At 30.5% G+C, this 22,634-nt stretch overlaps 1 protein-coding gene across 1 annotated transcript in view; it reads left to right on the plus strand.

Moving 5' to 3' along the window:
• The window catches only part of LOC118185793 (small subunit processome component 20 homolog), a 219,401-nt gene that overhangs the window by 176,282 nt on the left and 20,485 nt on the right, over positions 1-22,634 (plus strand). Inside the window, exons 51-56 of the mRNA XM_085821737.1 lie at positions 1,256-1,366; positions 3,816-3,965; positions 6,419-6,538; positions 17,021-17,083; positions 17,341-17,469; positions 22,115-22,247. Of these exons, the coding sequence (XP_085677863.1) occupies positions 1,256-1,366; positions 3,816-3,965; positions 6,419-6,538; positions 17,021-17,083; positions 17,341-17,469; positions 22,115-22,247 (706 nt within the window). The remainder of the gene's footprint in view (positions 1-1,255; positions 1,367-3,815; positions 3,966-6,418; positions 6,539-17,020; positions 17,084-17,340; positions 17,470-22,114; positions 22,248-22,634) is intronic.

The following is a 22,634-nucleotide window of genomic DNA, read 5'->3' on the forward strand; positions in this document are numbered from 1 at the left end:
CATAAACCCCTTATGGAAACTTTCTTTGCATTGATGGAATCAGGTTTGTAAACTTCTCTTCATTTTCGATTATAAATTTTTTTGTTACTGTCATTTAAGTAAGCTTATGCTTACCTAAGCATCAAGGGTCACAATGTATTTCTGTTTCATATGGGACTTTGAACCTGTATGAAAATATATTTCCTTTTTATACAGACTAATTTGTAGAACCCTATATGTAGTTTTCATGTGGGATTCTACAAATTATTCTGCTTTGAGGCACATGCCTCAGCAAAAGCTGGTGAACATTATGTTTTTTAGCTTTTTACTATTTTACTTATTGTTACTAAACATGCATTAAAGATATTGTGACTGATTTCTGCATCAGTAGATATTCTCTTACCAACAATGCAACTTTTGAAAAATTAGAAATCAGAAAGCATGCAAACATATCCCTCAATCCACAGCTTGTTTACATGTGTCATTTTGAAAGGAAAATAAATATGAAGTAGCAGATGATGTTCCACATTTCAAATAGTAAGCTGTTGTCAGAAATTTTTATTCCAAAACATTTGCCCCCTTTTATTATTATTATTATTATTATTATTAAAAACATTCTAAAACTATATACACACGCTGTGTGGTATAAAGCACAATTTTGAGATTACTTTTCAGCTAAAACAAAACAAAAAAAAAAAAATCAATTGTAAATGTATTAATTTTTTTTTTCCTCAAAATATTTGAAATTTGTGAATTTTTCTTGTAAAATATATATTACTTTTTCTCCTACAATTTTGTTTTTTCAAAAATCTTCTGATTTCTGTTCTAATGAAGTTTGCATATATGTGTATGTAATGAATAATTTTACTGCATTTCCCTTCAAAATGGATCTATCCATCTCCTTTTTATTATTATTATTATTATTATTGTTACTATTATTAAGACTGCAGTGTAAATGTTATTAAAACTCAAGTTATTTGAGTTAAATTTTGATTACACTGAGTAGTGTATTGTTTATTCAGTCTCCATATATTCTCTGAAACATGTTCTTTGAAAATGCAGATGTAATCTATATTTTTTAAAGAACGTGATTTCTATTTGTTATAAGCTAGTGTTAGTATTGCAGTCTGGTTAACTGAAATTTTGCTGTGCCTCATTTCTTTTGAGTACATCAGATTTCTTGAACAATAACATTATTTTGTTATTATTATATAAACTGATATCAATGTTATGGATCAAATAAATGTTAAATGGGGGAAAAAATTTTCAATTTCAGGCAATTTTATCAAAAAAATTAGAAGCTCCAGTACTGAGAGGAATAATGATTAAAATTGCTGAAATGTCTATTACTGCAGAACAAGATTATGTAAGGACACAGTGTAGGCAGGTAAGAAATGGCTTTTAAACATTTATGTATGTAATTTGTTTTCCATAAGTAAGTAATGAAAAAATAATTATGTATTATGCTACCATTGCGTTTTTCTTTACTACCATTATTAGCCTTTAAAAGAAGCATTTTATGAAAAAGAATTAGGTACTTTTCTGTTAAAGCTATACTAATTATACCCCTTTTCTGATATTTGTTGGTTTGTTTGGTTTAGCACATTTCCTTTACTCCAAGCAACACCAGTTTGGTTTAGCTACTTTCCTGGCATGTAATCGTCTTTATGGCCATCACTCATGCAATAGCATTTTTCATCTAATCACAGTTGCGTTATAGTTTTTATTGCAATTGGGATATGGAATTTTCTTTATACATTATTCATGTCATTTCATTCCATTCATCCAGCCACTAAGTGTCATATCCCAACTGTTAAGGTGCTTATTTTATAGTGCAAAATTTTGCAATAAGTGCAAAAGAAGTTCTGCCCACCAACATTGAAGAGTCTTATTTTAATTGATTTCATGTCGCATTCACAGGCATTCCAAAGGAAAAATGTTCTTTGCTATCATAAATGCCATGTTTAAATTTATGCTTGCTTTTTTGGTCTTATGTGATTTTTTTCAATGCTATATTTATTAATTACTATCATTTTTTAATTTGAACTTTGCATAGTTTGTTTAATTTTCTAAAAAGCAAGATGTAAAATTATCTCTTTATTTATTTATTTATTTTGTAATTTTTTTAACATGGTTTCAGGGGTGAAACCAACAGAAATCAAGCGAAAACAATTACTAGCAAATATTTGGTAGAGTAAAGGGGGAGTTTAAGGGAAAACTTTGGCATTGAGCCAGAAGCATGAGAAAAGAAATAAGTCCGAATGAATTGAAAATGTACTGTTTTCTTCAAGGAAAATTGTTATATTTGTCAAAAGCAAGTATAAATGTATTGATATTGAATACGCTTGAAATGCCATTAAATTAGAGATACTTGATTAGTAATAAATTCATGCTTCTTTAGTTCTGGTAATGGTTACCAAATGATGAGGTGGAAGATCAGTACGTCTATAGAAATGTTCCAAAGTTATGCCGAATTTTGGCCTGCCAAATGTCTTTTAGAATGTCCTGTAGATCAGTTGATGCTGACAGTGGATAATGTGCTTATACATCTCTTCTTTAGTATTCCAAAAATGTTCAATGGAATTAAAGTCTAGGTGTCTCATTGGTCATTTCAGCACAGAGAATTCAGTGCTATGGTTCTGAGACCAAGTCACAGCTAGGAGCAGTTGTCCTGCTGGTATACTTTATTTCCATTCAGGTTAAAGTTAGAATTGAGATTCATTGCTCCATGCTATTCAGTTTAAATCAATGATATTCTAGTCATGATGTTCTGTGGCCCATGTAAGATGACTGTGGTGGCATGAGTGAGAAGTGGTGTTATTGTGAGTCTTCAGCTTCTGAAATTGATCTGATGAAACAAACACTGCACATTGCATCTACTGATTGTCTGGCTGCAACTTTCATTCAGCTTGAGTTAGTTTTCTATCACTGGAATGTATAATATAGTTAAATTTACAAAGATTATGATCATTCAAGGCCATTTGTCCTTTACAATTTACCCAATTACTTTTTCCACTATTTGTGTATACTTACCGTACTCTTACCATGGAATACAAAAGTTTCAGATTATTTGTGAAACTGAACAATCTATGTTCACAGTCAGAGCTGTTTGAATCATAGTTTTATCTGTCATGTTACTTTTAACAATAGGCTGTATTTCCAACTATTTTAAATTAAATTAAAAGCTTGTTTTTATTTTTATTCTTTTATTTTAGCTGATCATCATAAATTTCATAGTCCCTTTCATAGATTTCAATTGCCTGTCTTGTATCTTTCAATAAAAGTATGTGCATTTCAAAAGTTTATCTATGTTTATGTAATATTTTAAATTGTGTCATCTTGTATGTTTCGAAGATAAACTAAAAATCTTTTATTTTGTTCTGTCATTTTCTAAATTGATTTGGTTTAGTTCAGATGCTATTTCCTCTAAATCTGCTTCTGCAGCTTTTCCTTCTACTGTTGATTCTTGAATATTATATGATTCATATTAATCGGAATCAAGTTATTCATTTCATCTTTCCCTTCCTAGAAAAATGATTTAATTTTATATAATCATTTCTCACTAAAAATTTAGTATGTCATATTATTGCATTGTTCTATTTTCTACTTGTTGGGTTAAATGTCTAAATAGAGCATATTTTAGCCTTCTATTTCAGTTATCAATTCTTCAATATTAAAACTGTTTTACATGAATATTATTCCTTTGGAAAAAAAAATCCTTTTGTGAATTTTTTTTTTTGGGGGGGGGGCTAATTACATGCAGAAATATAAGTTTTCTTTTTTCCATGTTTTTATATAAAATGTTATTAATTTTGCATAATTCTTTTGAAATTTAGACTTGCCTGCAGTATATTTTGGACTATCCTCTTGGCAAACAGTTAGTGAAGACTATTTCATTTTTTATTGCTCAATTAGAATACCTGCATGAGCATGGCAGAATTTCTGCATTTGAAATGATAAATTCAATGTTAGACTCCTTTCCAGAAGTAAGCATTTTTTTTTTTTTTTTTTTTTTTTTTTCCAAGATTGTTTATAAATTAAGTTTCCTAAACTTGTCTTTATTTATTCAAATATTACATTGTTTCCAGTAATGAAATTTTTATTTCTGCTGTATGTGAAATAATTTCAAAATATTTTAATTAAATAATAAATACATATGTTCAAAATAGCATTTTACTCATTGTAATGTATATTGTGAATAATATATCTTTTTGTCTTTTCTCTGTTTCAAATGTGATTCAAAATTTGTTATATTTCTGCAAAAATATAGCTTAAATTAAAATAGAATTTCATAACCCCCATTTAATTTCAACTGTCTTTTCTGTAAAATATTTCTTTTTCATGAATATCATTTCAAACTGTGTTCAAAACTTTCTTATAGTTTTTAGTTTGAAGTTATTTTTCTCAATTATTGATATAAATATTGCTGCTAAGCATACTTTTATTTTTACTTCTTGGTTTCATGCAAGGATATTTGACCCTTGAATAATGCATGGAGTTAAAAGTGCTGACAGAGCCAGATTAAGACCTTGAGAGGCACTAAGTGTTTAAAAAATTTTGGTTTGCGCACATATGCTTAGGCCAGTTTTCTCTTCATTCTTTCATGGTTTTAGTTCAGGTGGATCTGCATTCCATGGTAAAACTGGCAATGAGAGATTTTTCGATGCCCTCGTTCTTGATACCTGAGGACCTTTCTGTGGTGTCCCCCTTTCCTTGATGCCCTAAGCATATGCTTATATAGTTTAATGGTTAATTGAGAACTTAAGAGAAACTGTCACATATTCACATTATACAGATACAAGAGTAATACCATGAGAACACTGCATGCAGCCAACCTATTCACTGTCATATGAATATGGTTTAACTTGATCAGAAACCTTACTGATTGATAATCTGTAATGTTGTATCGTTCACATTCATTTTTTGGTTGTAAATAAATAAAATTTTGATTTTCAGAAAATCCAACATGGTAAATATTATTGCTATGCATTTTTTCTTGTGCTGTATGCTTTTTATGGAAGTGCATTACATTTATAATACATTTTCGTAGACAAAGGAAATTTGTTTTATTGTTGATATTATTTTGCATTTTATGTACACATTTCAGTACAATCTTTTCACAATTTTTTTTAGAGAAACTATTTTTGGATGCATATTTCACTGCCATTTTAAATTAATTTTTAGTGTATGTAATTAATATGTATGAAAGATGTATTCATCCACAACTTTTCTAACTTAAATGCTGTCTGTAGCCTCTCTGTTTATTTTCTGCATAACAAGCAAGCTTATTTACTTTGGTGACAAATAAGGATATAGTCTAAAATTAATTGTGGAGACTTTTCTGATATTAAAAATGTAAGTTGTGGTAAAGGAAAGGGGACCCAAAGAGCAGAGAGTATTTAATTTCTTTTAAACAACACTAAATTTCAATTCTACGTCTTTTTGTAAAGTTTTGTACATGCATGGAATATGATGATAGAATTAGTATTAATATTCAATTTAAACAAATAATTTTGCTAAGGTTTCTCTAAAGAGTTATTTTTTATTTATCTTCTTGTTTTAGAGCATAAAAATTACTTTAAAGTAATTTCAACGGTGAATAAACAGTTTATGAACAAGTACTTCAGTGTATTTTTACAAAAAACAAACAAAAAAAAAAAAAAAAAAAAATACCTTACTTTCTCAAAAAAAAATTATATTTATCCATTACATTCTTCTCTTGTACTGACCTTTTTTAATTTATTTAGCTGTATTAAAAGATCTAATAGTTTTATAGTCACTGAATCTTGATAAAATCATTGTTGAGGTGCAAATAATTTTTGTTTAGTTATTTATATGCAAAACGGTTGATAAGCATGTAGTATAAACATTGGATTATGGCATATTTTTTATATTGCAGACTATATTCTTGCAATAGGTAGAGGAAATCTAAAACTAAAGAAAACTAAGGATATCATAGGGAAAAATCCCATTCACAATATGTACACTGTAGTATATTTATGGATGTAAGTTTTCACTGTCGATTTGATGAGGAATCATCTGGCTGTACATATGTTATATCATCTACTATGTTGTAAAAATATTGTAGATATTATACATAATAGCTTTATCTATATTTTATAGTGATAAGTGATAAAATATATGTATACTTCATGCATTTATGACCCACCCATTGTTTAACATTTTTTAGTTATGCAGTTTGTTTGCAAGTTTTTCAACTAAATATTGCTATTTTCCATTCAGAATTCTGAATATATGTATAGGCAAAAATCCATATATAAATAAAATTGCATAGTTCAAAACCATGTTCAAAATTCAGCTGTCTTTTATTTTAGCTTTAACCTTTGATAACTTTAAATTAACTCTTCATGAGCAATTTATATATTTTGGATGAAATATGTGCATGCATTTTTTATTGTTATAAATTTGTGAATTACAGGCTACAGTAAAGAAACATTCAGCTCTCTTTATGGTACCTCTTGCTGCTAGATTAGTTAATGACGAATCTGCAAAATGCAGAAAAATGGCTGCTCTATGTCTCAAGCAGTTATTTCTTAAGGTAAAATTTAAATCTCAATGTATTTTACTTTTTATATTATTTTTGATTTCCATGACCCATTTATCATGAAATCTTCAATAAATGTTTTTAACAGACTGTATTATAATAAACATAAATTAAGCACTTATAACATAATTTTCAAGTTTATATTATTGTGAAGTATTTTGTAAACTAATAAATATTAATAAGTGTGTGCAAATTTAGTGTTTAAAAAGAGGTTTTTATATTTAGCTGAAAGTGTTTTTTTTTTTTTTTTTTTTTTAAATTATTATTATTATTATTATTATATCTGAATGCGTTAGTAGAATATTTTACTAAACTGTAAAAAATGCATTTTAAACATTGTGAAAAAAACCTCATTAATGTATTTATTGTTTTTAGTTTGCTATAAAATCATGTCCACATTGAATACACATGCTTGCCAATTGTTGATGTATAAGATATTTTGTTTCTCTTCAGCATTATAAAATCGCATTTGTTACAACATAAGTTAATCACTTAAAAGATAATTTTGTGTGGATTTTTTAGCAGTATTTTGCAATAATTGTTTTTTAGATCACAAGTTCAAAAATAAAATTAATTTCTAGCATCCTACAAATGGTTGATTGCAAAATTTCTAACTCTAGTGTTATCATCTCCATCCAAAGTAAAATAGGATTATGATGAACTTTTGCTGCAACATATAACTTACAAGCCTCTTTATATTGTTACGAATTTGGTATTTAAAAAGCTAATGTTAGTTCAATTACAAATTAAATGGTTTTATTTCTCGCGCAGTGCAGCGCGTGACGAATATTAAAAGAAAGCTAAGCCGGAAAATTGAAAATACAAGAGCGCTTGCATTAAATAAATAAATATCTCTTTTTGATTTCGAGAAAGTACTGGAAAATTCTAGCGTGTGATTTTAAAATGTTATAAAAGGAGGAAAACATCTCAGTTTGTAGTAGTTGCGTAGTTTGTTGTTGTTTAGAAAACTACTGTTGTTGATTATAGCGAATTCGCGGATTAGCGTTCTTTAGCTGTTTTGAATTACATTCTATTGTACATTTGAGTAGTTAAAAGATAACTACTGTGAGATATTGTAATACTGCATGATAATTTGAGAAAATTTAAGTATTTCTGTTGTCATAATAATAAATTTTTGTTCATTTTTCATCGGACTTGTGCATTCATTTCATAACGAACCCGTACGCATGCAACAATTTTTGGTGTCAGGAGTGGGGTTTGAATGCCAATCACAAGAGCGATGGAAGAGCAGTTAAGACAGCTGATATCAGCCTTTGCTGCATTTAAGGAAGAAATGAAATTGGGCCAGGAATCCGTTAAGGAAGAGATGAAATCTCTTAAAAATGAGATGAAAGCAGGTCAGGACGAAATGAAAAGAGAAATTACCTGCGTAATAGAAAATAAATTTGAGGCTATGGAAGGCAGAATAGACACGATTGAAACTAAAGTTGGAACAATAGAAGAAAGAGCTTCTTCGGTAAAAGAACAAGTAGAAGAAAGAATTTCTTCTGTAAAAGAACATATAGAAGAGAGTTTCTGCCGTCGAACAACAAATTGATGATAGGGTTTCTGCTGCCGTCGCCAAAGAAGTTGACAGCCTAAAGAAGTGCATAGCGACGGTAGGAAACAATTCTGAAGGTTTCAAATTTTTATCGATGCCTGCTCGTTCCGTTCTGAAACTATCTACATATGATGGGAAGACCTCCTGGCAGGTGTATAGGACACAATTTTCTATCGTTGCAGATGCGAATGGATGGGATTCCCAAGCTAAGGACTGTCATCTCGCCGCTTCTCTAAGAGCAGACGCAGCGGATATCCTGCAGACGCTTCCCGAAAATAAAAGGCTAGATTTCGAAGCTCTATCCGGCGCTTTGGAGCTGCGCTTCGGCGAGAAATGTTTAAAAGACTACAGCAGGTTCCAATTAAAATCTCGTCAACAGAAGCTCACCGAAATGCTTCAGGAGCTTGCCACAGATGTTGAAAGGCTGTCACATCACGCCTTTTCGGAGTGCCCTACAGAAACAAGGGAAATCCTGTCGCTGCAATATTTCATCGATGGCATCTGGGATCCTGAAATACAGAAAGCTCTTCGAATGGCAGATGTAAAGGACATAAAAAGTGCTCTGTTGTACGCCATGAAGTTCGAGGCAGCCCAGCAAGCAACTAATAGAGATCGCTACCCAGTTAGAGCTGTGCGAGTCCATGAGCCAGTGGATCAACTGATGGCTCGTTTAGATGATTTAGCCAGACAAGTCGACGCTTTGATACGGAGTAGGAGCGAGAAGAAAGTAGCTCTAAGGTGTTGGAGATGTGGTAGTGAAGGTCACCTAAGATGGAATTGCAGAACACCCCAGGGTACGGAATATAAAGCAGATGATTTTAACAGACAAGTCAGTGGCTTGAGACGGAACAGAAGTGAAAAGAAACTAGTTCTAAAGTGCTGGAACTGCGGAGTTGAAGGCCACGTACGAAGAAACTGCAGAACACCCCGAGGTACGGAAAATAAGACCATTTCCCAGCAACGACGCAGTAAACAAATTAGTGACCATATCGAGGAACGGAGGTTGCCAGATAATGAAAAACCTTGTTTTAAAGCGCTTAAAATTTATACAGTGAGTGGCAACAGTAAAGGACTGTCCATTAATGGGAATATCGATGAAGTTCCTTGCAATATGATCATTGACACAGGAGCTAATATTACCATCATTAGGAAAGATTTAGCTGAACAGTTTAAAGATAAACTTATTTGGACGCCATCCTGTGTTACCCTTCAGACTGCGTCTGGTGACAAGATCGACATAACTGGGAAGTTAAACGTAAACATCATGTTTGGAAGTGCCGCCTACCATCACACGGCATATGTGGCGGATATTACAGATCCATGCATACTCGGATTGGACTTTTTAAGGAAATACAATTTTTCCTTAGATTTCAAAAACAATAAGCTGCTTTCAGCAACTGATGGCATGACTATCCATCCTCAAAAGGGATCCTCGCCTGGAAATGTCGACGCCTTGTCCGAAAGATCGAGCTCGGGAAGCTGCCGAAATCATACCAGGGTCGAAAAGAAACGCAGGACTACCAGCTATTCGCCATCCCAGAAGCTCTTCGGTCAAGACCTTCGTCTGCCTTGTGACCGCCTGTTTAGTCGCTCTACGGATGCGCCTTCAACGCCTGAGGAACACATCCAAGATGCCCAGGCCCGGTTTGAGGGGATGCACCGTTCTGCATGAAAGCGAGTCAACTTGGCGACGGAGAAAATGAAGACCAGATGCCACACAAGAGCTACTAGACATAGATCCAACAAAGGAGACAAGGTGTGGTTGTGGAACCCGATTCAACGAAAAGGACTGAGTCCTAAATTACAGTCACCTTCGGATGGTCCATATACAGTGCTGAACACGAATGACGTCGTGGTTCGGATCCGTGAGTTATCGAACTCTTACGACAGGTTAGCTTATTACTATGGCCATAGTACGTAATGTATATAATTGTAAATAGTATCAGACCATGGTCCTTTTTGTTTATAAATGTGTATTTGATTTGATTTGTATTTAGTATTTGTTTTATATTTAGTATTTGATAGCATTTGATTTGTTTTATTTATTGCATTTATTGTTCGTGTTGTTTATTATTGTAATGTAATGCTTATTATTGCATTTATGCCACAGTTGTAAGTTTGCCTTCCTGTCCAGGGATTGTACTGCCCGGGACGTGCAGTCCTTGGGAAGGGGGCAGTGTTACGAATTTGGTATTTAAAAAGCTAATGTTAGTTCAATTACAAATTAAATGGTTTTATTTCTCGCGCAGTGCAGTGCGTGACGAATATTAAAAGAAAACTAAGCCGGAAAATTGAAAATACAAGAGCGCGTGCATTAAATAAATAAATATCTCTTTTTGATTTAGAGAAAGTACTGGAAAATTCTAGCGCGTGATTTTAAAATCTTATAAAAGGAGGAAAACATCTCAGTTTGTAGTAGTTGCGTAGTTTGTTGTTGTTTAGAAAACTACTGTTGTTGATTATAGCGAATTCGCGGATTAGCGTTCTTTAGCTGTTTTGAATTACGTTCTATTGTACATTTGAGTAGTTAAAAGATAACTACTGTGAGATATTGTAATACTGCATGATAATTTGAGGAAATTTAAGCATTTCTGTTGTGATAATAATAATTTTTTGTTCATTTTTCATCGGACTTGTGCATTCATTTCATAACGAACCCGTACGCACGCAACAATATATTAAGTTAAACTGGCGTGATGTATATATATATGTGTGTGTGTGTGTGTGTATTTTTTAATAATGATTTTTTTACATCAATTTATGTTCAAAAAAGCAAGATGCTGAACCGGAGTTTTTAAAACTGAAAAATCATTTTGAGTTGAGTTTAATTTTATTGTAATGTAAAGATTTAGGCTTATGAGCTAACAACAGCATGTATTATTTTTTATTTAAGAAGCAAGATGAAAAATATTTATTTTTTAATATATTTTTACAATCAGGAAATTACAGATTACAGTATAATATCTGAAACAAGAGTTTAAAGGTAAACTCTTGTTTCAAATATTATACTGTAATCTGTAATTCTCTGATTGCAGAATTTTTTTTTTAGATAACTTAACTCTCTCTCTCTCTCTACCTATATATAGAGAGAGAGATGTGTGTGTGTGCGTATAAATAATTATTGGTTATTCTATATAAAATTGTATTTACTTCTAGTTTGTATTTTAAGTTCCAAGTGTATGAAGATTAGAAAATAAGAGGAAAAAAAAATTCTTTAATTCAGTTTTTTTGTATATATTTTCTTTTTAATTTCACATTTATTTCTCTGAGATGAATTTATATGTTTAACATGTTTCAAAAAGATTGTGCAATTTAAGTACCTCATCTGTAATGGGCCTTAGCTCCATAGTTATCATTTAAGATATGAATCAAATATAATAGGTTTTTAGACTACTGTAATTTTGATCACTTAACATAATTTACTAATATCAGATTTAAATTAATACGCAAGCCTCTAACAAGAAAAAAATTGGTAATTAATTTGTTATTCCTTATCTTTTAAAAGATCCTTTTTAAATTTTATAATGTGCAGTCTTGGCTCTAAAAATAAAAGTGAAATTTAAACAGTGGTTTTAAAAGTCATATAAAAATTATTAATACCATTAGATATTTTTAAATAAATTCTAAATTTAGCATTTCTACAAAGGATAATTTGAAACCTGCTTCTGTATATTTGCTTTTTTAGAATAAAAAGTTCCTTTCAGAAATCTCCCTTTGAAAACTTAATAAATTCAACTTCCTTTGATATTCGTATATTTTTTCCAAACATTTAGTCCCTGATATCTCAGATCATATGAGGATTTTATTATATGAGATGCTGCTAAAGCTGAATTAAATGATTGACAATATTGGTTTCATAATCTCCAAATAGCTTGTCATTTAATTTTAGCTCTAAATGTAAAGATGCTATAAAAAACTGGTGCAAACTCTACCCTTGTATATACTTTTTGTATGTTCTTTAAATTAAAACATATGCAGCTTTAATATGCTTAAAAATATATCTTTGTTATTTCTTTTGACAGAAGTATCAGTAAACAGTAAAATGTGTTCAATAACAGGTAATAACAGTAAGTTCCCTCTGAGAAACTGAGATTTAATTGAAAATAGAATAATGAAGTATTTGCTTTCATATGCATCTAGCATATGAACTGCATTTATGAACTGTACTACTTAAGTGAATAGAATGACTCCAAATGCAGTTCTTCTTTGCTGAGCCAAAAATTCAATACAGTTTGTATATATGAAACTTATATTCCAGTAAAATCATTTCGGTAGCAGAAAACATAATTTGCATTTCAATTCAAGTAGTGTAAACTTTTTATACTTTTTATATTCTGTCAAAAGTAATCAGAAAAAGGTCTCTTGATAGATGTCTTGTATGCTTTGCAGCAATATATTTTCTGAGTCAAATTGTTCCAACAAGAAGTTTGATGAAAATACAAAGAAAATTTTATATTTCAGTAACCACTGAACTATGCAACTGAGTTGCTTTAATTAGAAGTGTTTAATCAGCAAAGTAATGACATATTAAAATGGAGATGTTAAAAGAACTAAAACATTACAGAAATTTATGAATGCTTTTTGGTGATGAATATGCTTAGTTAAAAGTAATGCCTTTAGACTTATATTAGTACATAAATCTAACTATTTCTGTAAGATCACATTTTAAAAAGTGTGTATGAAGTCTCAGTACTAAAAGACAAATATGTAATCAGTTTTGATAATTTCAACCTTGGTTGAGAGTAAATCGTTGCTCCTGCTTCAAAATATAGAATTTCATTATCTCATTAGTAAGCCAAAAAAAAATTACCCAAAATTTCTTATTGTAACTGTTTTGTAATGCAATTTCTTGTTTTGTAACATTTGAAGGATATATGTACCAAAACATGATATGGCTTCATGAAACCATAATATATTTAGTGCTGTATATTTAATGCAATATTCCTGTAATTAGTACATAACTCATTCTATTAGTCTATAACTATTTCTGTAAAATTACATTTAAAAAAAAAATGTGTATAAAGTCTTAGTATAGATCAGTACTAACAGACAAATATGTAATCAGTTTTGATAATTTCAACCTTGGTTGAGAGTAAATCGTTGCTCCTGCTTCAAAATATAGAATTTCATTATCTCATTAGTAAGCCAAAAAAAAATTACCCAAAATTTCCTATTGTAACTGTTTTGTGATGCAATTTCTTGTTTTGTAACATTTGAAGGATATATGTACCAAAACATAATATGGCTTCATGAAACCATAGATAACATCAGTGCTGTATATTTAATGCAATGTTTGTATAATTTATTAAAATATCATACATTTGATAAATTATTCATTGTAAAACATTACAACTTTAGAAAAATACTTATAAAATGAACTGTAGGCTGTGTTGTATATTTATAATACCTTTTTTCTGTTACTCTGTCTCTTTCATGTGTAGGAAATTAAAAGATTCAAATATTTCAGTCCAATCATTAAGAGAGGATAGAGTAATGAAAAAAATTATGCTTCAATGCTATGCAGTGTCATGCAATTTCAGTCATAAGCAGCAACACCTCCTAGAACTAACTCAAGGCCACTGTGTGCAGTTTGTGACATTACTGCAGTAGGGATACTTTTGTCCTCGCCAACTTTAAGGGTGCCTTTTAAATATCCATTTGACAGGCTTGTAATTAAACTGAAATTTTTATATTTAATTCTCATTGTTTATAAATCTGGAAAATACCTTGCTTTCATTAGAATGTGAAGAACCGAGATTTTTATTTTTAGAATGTTTTCGATACGAATAACTAGAATTTTTAATTCCATTAAAAGTTATTGCTGATTTTACCAAATTTAATTGCTGAGAAATTCTTGTTAACGAAAGAAACTTCACAATGAATCGGAATTTTATTTGTACGCAATAATTAAACAGAAAGACAATTTAAGACATGAAGGCAGGATATAGATCCTAAAAAATTGCGATAAATTCTAACTGATTTAAATTATGAAGCTATTTTACCTGGAATCATGTAGCAACATAAAATCATTAGTTGAAAACAAATATAATTAATCAGAGATGTTTATTGGTCAAGAATCGTATTAATTATACTTACAACAAATTATGCCTTGACTAATAAACATCTTTGATAAGTATAAGTAATATATCTTATTTTTGACATATGTTGCCGAATAATAATAAATACTCATGTTTGAAAAAAATAACGCTAAGCTTGCAACGATTTAAATAAGTTTTCATAATTATTTGAGACATTAGGTGCACAGAGAGAATTACGTATTATTTTGCATTTTAAGTGGCAAATATCAAATCTCTGATAGAGGTCTGATATAGATCTAAATAGCTAACCTCTGATCTTTACAGGGAAATTTTATAACATGGTTAACTTTTCTTTTCCCATCTTATCTAAAAATTCAGAAAAAGAAGAAAAGGATTTTTCTTTTTCATTCGCCTCAAACTGGGATATACTTTCAGCTACAACCCACTGAAAATTTTTATTTTCTAGCCTTTTACGACGTTCATCTGGGCTTTCTCTCACAATAAATTCCCTTAAAATATATTTTGGGCAGTTTGGGAAAATATTAGGAATCGCAGAATGTTTTAATTTGTACCTCGATAAGGGAGCAGTCACCTTTCTTCCAGTCCTTTCATCAACGAATTCTGTACGTTTTGAAATGTCCTCAGGTTGAAAATGAAGGGCACAAACCGTCCAGCAAGAATTTTTACACATTAAGTTTTTCGGCTTTAAACTGAGCATACATTATTAAATGTCATTAAAATAATATAGGTTATGTTAGGTTATTTTAATTACGGCAAAGCCTCGAGGGCTATCTGCCTAAGGGGAGGGATGCCTTCGTGGAAGACTTTCTAAGGGAAACTTGCTCGTATACATGTTAAGCATGGGTAAAACCCTGAAAACACCCATGCATCCAGCCCGTTCGCGGGATTCGAACCTCGGACCGAACTACCAGTGTTCAGCGACTTAACCGCTCGGCCGCTGATGGGCCCCTAAAGTAATATAAGTTAATGTTTCTTCACGACTAATAGAAAGAAAGTCATACTTATCTATTAATTGTATAAAGTGAAACAGGTACTAGTTGTGAAGAATAATGTCTAATTAGACAGAAAAATCTTTTGTCGAATAAAGAGTTGCATAAATTTAATTATTTACTTACAAAAAATACGAAACACTTGCATACAAAGATTGTTATAATCGGATTTAATTATCTAAACTAGAATTAAATACAAGATTTTGTAAAACTTCATATTTAATGATTTACGTTATATTAAGTGAATTTTAAGAATATCAGGCATGAAATCACAAAAATTTAAATAGCGTATTTTTTCACATTAATATCATAAAAAAAATTGGTATTAGTTACAGAGATATTATCAAGATTTTTCAAGGTCTTCGGATTTTAATAAATACGCTGTTCCTGTGACAAATGTATCGAGATATTTAAAGGCAAGCATTTTGCAACATACAAAATGTATTTACAATTTTGAATTTTTATTAATCCTACTTTTAAGTCACGCATTTGTTTAATTTACTTAACTTGGTAAATGATGTTATTTACTACAAATTGACTAGCATGATATATTAAAGAATGCCATCTGCTATAGATTGAACGATTAGCATGATGATAAACAGCACTATCTGCTATAAATTAAATTAATAGTATGATTAAGTCATCATACTTATATAATCACTATTAGACTTACAATAAGATTAAATATGTTTACTTTCTATAAATGTATGTACTTGCTTTAGTTTATGATAATTATAACATACTTAACACAGAAGCACTTTTTAAAGCACAGATAAGTATAAACTTATTCATTAAAAAAAAAAAAGAAAAGAAAACGCAACTTACCTTCGAAAATTTTGTTGGCTTGAAATTGCTTCTATGAATCGCCTTTATCCATTTATTTAAGAATTCTTTCTCTTTCGGAAAAGAGAAAACCTGAACTTTTGGACCGTTTGATTTGTTCCCTTTACAGTTAGGTACACAGCATGTGTTAACCATATCAAAAATTTGAAAAACAAATAATAAAGTGGAATACTTATAATATTGAAATATCTGAAAAAAGAAAGAAAATGTTGACTGTTCTTATGGACGTTTTCTGACCGAGTGACCGTCAAAACTCCGGAAATCCACCCACCACAGTCCTGGGTGGGGAGAGTTAAATGAAATGCAATCCCTATTGACACTGACGTCACACCTCCTCCTGGGAAACGCACCGTGGCCTTGAGTTAGTTCTAGGAGGTGTTGGAAGCAGTCGTGCAATTAGCCCAGAAGGGCTATTAATTTTGTTTTGGCATTTTGAATTGATTCACTATAAATGTCGGTTCACTTTTCAAATTGTTGCCACCAAATATTATCGACCTGTATTATACTTAAAGAAATGAAATAATGAAGAATGTGTATAAATGTATGTATGTTTCTCGCATTGTGATGAAACAACAGTACGTAGAGTCATCAAATTTTGAATAACGTAATCTTCCACCGAATATGGGCATCTGGAAGACCTAAATAGGAATTTGAAATTTGTTTTATTATCGATTTCATATTTTGTAACATTTTAACGAATTTTTGATTAACAGAATGATTTCAAAGCGAGCAATGGCATCACTGTATGAAGGGGGGGAAGCATTTTTTATATCCAGTGCGCGAGACTGTAAATTGGAAATTCTAAAGATATGCTCATTTTAAAATTATTTTCCGATATTGCTGTTGAATTGCATTTTATGGTTTAAGTGCAAAGAACATGATATTTCATAAGCAAAGGTAAGACACAAAAGGTTAAAAAAAAAAGTCCCTTTGAGCGTAATGTAAAATATGAATTTTTTTTTATTATTCCTTTTATAATACATATATTAAAAATGAAACTGAAAGCATTTATGATTGCCTTTAGGTTGAACATGATGGTAGACTGACATTGTATTCAATGATGCTTAACTGGCTGCAGGCCAAAAAGGTAATTAGTATTCCTGACTTCTTTCTATTTTATTATCCATGGCTATAATTACAAAAGCAAAATTCTGAGCATCTTTAAATATATTTGAATCATTTAATGTTTATTATTTTTTATTTTGACTAATTATATTTGCATTTTTTTTATTTACATGCTAATCTAAATTCTAAAAATTACTTATATGTATTGTTATTATTGTGCATTATCAGTTTGTGTTTCATATTCTGAAAATTTCATATTGTTTTTTTAATATTCCTCAGCTTTCACACAAGCGATTGGGAACCCAAGTTTGTGGAATTTTTGCAGAAGTGGAAGGGGAACAATTTGAAAGTCACTTACATGAGATTTTCCCTATAGTGACAGAACTTATAGCTATCAGAAAAAATGAAGTGAGTGCTGTTTAAATTCGTTTTTAATTATAATTAATGATTTTGCTCTATTATGATAAATTTAAAGCACATAAATGTAAGATATCCAGTATAGTAGACCCCCTATAACGCGGGTTCACATAAGATGGATTCATATAACACAACAGAAAAATTTTGAATGGGTTTGTACAACATACTCAAAGAAGCTCATATAGCAGGGTAAAAGAATGAGACAGACTTTGTGATGTTATTACGTTTTAGTTCCAATAATTAATATAACTTTTGGCTAGTTATTGAAATGGCAATTCAGAGTTATCTCGAGAAGCATGTTACTTTAGAAATTGGCTCGTGAAGATGGAGTGAAAATTTTATTTTTAGGTAGAATATAAAAAGGAGAAAAACACAAGAAATTGACTTAAGAGAGAGGGGTAAAGACTTACTGAAGTGACCTACAGAAAAATAAAGACCCTTTTCAGTCTGACAATCTCTGCCATGGAGAAAAATTCTAAGAAAAGCAGAAAATGTGTATCCCTTGAAGAAAAAACTAAAATTTATGGTAGGTTAAAATCTGGTGAGAAAGTAATAATCATTGCTAAAAAGTAAGAACCATCAGTGGTGTTGCCATGTTAATTAAACATTAGTTAAACCCACGAGTGGTGAAAGGGGGGGATAAGGCATGAGTAATAAATGTTTTATTTCGGGATCGATTTTACAATTGGTTTGTGCTGGAAGTGGAAGATTACTAAAAAAAAAAATATCAGCTTCAAGTTTTCTTACTTATCAATAACATGCCAGAACACCCTGAAGATTTAAATCATTATAATTAATATATTGACCATCCAATACAACATCAGTCCTACAACCACAAGATCAGACAATAATTAAATCATTGTATATACAGCACACATTTTAGAAAATATTGGTTCTAGTTCAACTACTACTACAGTAATGGACTTGTAGAAAAAATTTTCAATTTTAAATAGCATTGAAATTATTGAGCTAAAATCTTTGACTCTGAATGCCTATTGGGGAAGAGTTGTTATTAGAGGAAGCTGTTTAACTTCTCTGACAACAGAAGTAAATTGCATAATAAATATTGCCTACATTTTAGGTAGAGAGGGATTTATCAACATGAACAGGGAAGATGTTATTGAATTAATTAATACTAGTAACCAATACTTAGATTAACAAGAGCTTATGCAGCTGTCAGAGTTATATGAATCAAGTGGTGAAAAAAACTAATTACGGATTTTCTGTGAGTCATTGCAACACCTACTTTAGAAATCTTAAATGAAGGATTAGAATTGGCAAAAAAACTAGAACATTTTATGGATGATGATCCATCAAACAAAGCACTCTGAGGAATTTAGAAAAAAATTGACAGATTATATAGCTCTATATTTTTAAATAAAAGCAGATTTAGAAAGTAAAGATAATTAATTGTTGATAGCACGAGAAGATACACTTTTAAACAATGAAAATAATTCTGAAGAAGCAAGTGAATCTTCAAGCTGTGAAATAGCACAGCCAGCATTTAAAAGAAGATGTCACTGGACCCTAATTATGGGTGGCTTCAATAGTGACTAAATGTTTAAAAAAAAAAAAAAAAAAAAAAAAGTGTAACTGCTTCTTTTATTTAATGAAAATAAATTTTTTAAAATGTTTAATTTCAGTATTTGTTTATATTGATGAGAAATGAAAAATATTTTAACTCTTACATATTAAATATTTATTTTGCATCTTTGTTAAGTAGTATTTGTATAAGTGTATGTTTATGTGTAAGTAAACTGTATATGAGTTTACACTGTACAGAGTGTGTTTCTGGCCTCTGCTTGCATGCTGCATTAGTTCCTACAAGCTTTGATAATTTGTAATTATTTGTCTTTTCATTATCACTGCCGATATTTGAATTTGTAATGATGATTGAGTTACTGAGCCAGCTTAGATTAAAATTAAATTATGTGGTCTCTGATGACTATTAGTCCGCATTTTTATTTAAATTTGACTGTATCTGTTTCATTACATCCCCATGAGCTGTAGTTGATTTTGTTGGCATAAGAACATGCCTGTATGTTCTAAGCTCTTTTTAAATAAGAGGTTTATTTAAAATTTTATCTGACTTTGTAGTTACTTTCAGACATATCAATAATTTGCTTCACATCTGTCAGAGATTTTGGACTATTTAACTTTTACCAGATCAAGTAAGACCTCATAGGTACAATGTCAAGAGATTGCTGAGTTAGGAGATGAAACACACAGAAGCTAGTAGGAACATTGGTTTGTGTACTGGAACAAATTTCTAATTGTTAGAAAAGATGCTTAAAGAAAAGGAAATTAATATAAATTAACCAAAGTGTCTAGGAAGGTTTCAAACTAAAAAGATGCATAAATATTGTGTTGTATGTTGCTGTTATAAAATATAAATGTTTTGTAGCTTTTAATGAGTAATTATCCTAACATTGTTTAAAATTCAATGTCATAAATTACATATATTTTAAATTATGAAATGTTTTTAGATTGTTGCTTTAATAGTGCTTTTTTGACAATTATTTTTTTAAATAAATAAAATTTAATAGGGGCCATGTAAATCTATAACTAAGGGTATCTAACTGCTTACCCCTTAAAAGTTATCTCTGCATATTAAAGCAAGTTATTGCTTCTCATTAATCCTTACCATGCTCTCAAGATACAGCACAAAAGTGTGAAAATGAGTGTAAAACTTATTCTACGTGAAGCTGCAACACTTAGACTGTAACATTTAACTGCATCAAACAGAGCACCACTAACTTTCAAAACTTGAGAAACGTGCCTACATCAAGCTTTCAGGTTTGACATGATCAACAGGTCTCTCTCTAGACAAGCATCAGCAATCTTCTGTTCTGAATCATGCTGATTATGATTTAATTTCTCATTTTAACTTATGCCATTCGACATAAAATCTACCTGCTATTTACTAGACTGACTGAGTATGTGACAAAATTAGACATAAAACAAAATTAACATAAAGCTAGTAAAACGTAAATAAAATGTCACTAATCTTCTTTCAGATATGTTCGACAGATATAAGTGTAAAATATTTAATGCTACCTGATAAATTTTGTAAAGTTGATTTTATTTTCAAATTTGTTTATTAAATTATGTTTAATACAGTGTAAAGTCCGAAATCCGGACTTGTCGGGACTTTGGCAATTCCAGATTTGGGATTTTTCCAGATATTAGATCATCAGTTTAAATCTAGTAAGATGGCATGCAGAAATTATAAAATTAAGAATATGAAATCGTGATTTATGAAATAATGAAGTATTTATGATCTAAAGAGTATCAAAATTTACAAAAAAAAAAAAAAAAGCTTAATATTTATTTGTTTACCTTATTAAACATTTCTTTCAATGTAAGTTGTTTAAGTTGCTTTGTTTTTTGTGATAATACTTTCTTTGTCTGTCTACAGAACAGACATAATCTCTTGTCGAGTCACATTGTTGAAGTCTTATAACTGCTGTTTCAAGAATTCCAACTAACTTGCCAATTGAAATTTTCTCGTTTTGGGTAACTCTAGAACCATATATCAAATTTTGCCGTTAATTAATTGATTGATGATTGAGAAGCATTGTCATCACAATGAAAAACTTCTTTTATATCATCTTCATTTATTACCACTTCTCCACATTTCTTTACAAAATCCATTAATTCGAAAGTTTCACCTTTGTTTTGCGATATCCGAAAAACTTTAAATTAGCGCCTATCATCATCAAATTTAGCTATCCTTCACTATACATATTTGGCTATGCATCATGAGCTTGGCGACTAACTACAAGTTGTTCCGTTAAATTGTATCTTGCTTCTATCGCCAGGTTGGCATCAGATCAACAATGTACCTATGTGGAATGTTTCGGTTTGAGATATGTGTCAAGCAGATACACAGCAATGGAGCCAACTTACTTATTGTACAGATTTATACTAAAATTATTGTTTCTTCAATAACAAGGTATTTTATTTAGTATTGAAGTGAAATTAATAATCGGGACTCTCCAGATGTTTTATTATGCACGGAAGTGGAATCAAATGTGCATGCGTAAAGCCTACAAGAAAAAACGTTGTTGGTGGTTTTGAAGTCCGGATTTTAGATCATTTCGGATAATGGACATCTGGATTTCGGACTTTGTACTGTAATAATGCATCCTACTGATGGATCTATTTTATTATTAAGATGGTATAACAAAAGAGAAGTTCAGGCATAGATAATATCTTTAATTGAATTTAGTCAGTTCCCATTTGCTGATAGGTCTTTAAATTGTTTTCATTAATGATTCTTAAAAGTCCTTAAAAGCGCTTAATTTCCATGTACAGAAATATGTACAAACCCTGTAGGAATTTCTTGTTTACACCATCAAAATGAGAGACTGTCTTATCTTCCTTCTAGTACAGTAGCGGTTTTCATGGTGACATAACAAAAAATATAGTTTTTATTGCACTGCTTTGAAGTACTATTCTCTGAATTTAGGTACTACATTCAAGTATACCTTTTTGTTAATTTGAGTAGAAAGAAAAATATGAGAATTTTGTATTTTTTTCAATTAATATAATCTGTACTTGTTACCTGATATATTTAAGGACTTTTCTAATAACTGAAGTGACTAATTTTTTGTTAACTCTTTTGTGTTTATAGGCAAAAAGCAATACAGATGAAAGATGTGAAGATCACTTTTTATATCATCTTTTAAATTCATTAGTAAAAATATTGACACATTGTCCTATTATTAAAAAAGAAGAATTTTCTGAAAAATTAAATGTAATATGGGGTAAGTTATCCTTGTCTTTCATTTTATTTACTAAATATCTGTATAAATGGTTTAGTAGTGTAAACGTAAAAATAATTCATCAGTCTCTCTGTTAATATGTTTAGTGAGTATTTGGCAATCTTAAAAACACCAGGGTTTGGGTATGTAAGACTGCTAAACACCAGTAGTTTGACCAGGGTTCAAGTTTTAGCAGATTTATTGTTTGTGTATGTAAGACTGCTAAACACCAGTAGTTTGACCAGGGTTCAAGTTTTAGCAGATTTATTGTTTGTGTAAGGTGTATGATTTTTCCCATGTGTAATTTAAACACAAACCAGTTTCTATAAGAAATCTTTCCTCGAGGCACCCTTTTATTAGACAGACTGCTCCTAATATGTTTTGCCTTAA

Source organism: Stegodyphus dumicola, chromosome 8 (genome assembly GCF_044657685.1).
Source record: "Stegodyphus dumicola isolate Sdum_Otavi_A_Nest chromosome 8, ASM4465768v1".
NCBI classification, from domain to species: Eukaryota; Metazoa; Arthropoda; class Arachnida; order Araneae; family Eresidae; genus Stegodyphus; species Stegodyphus dumicola.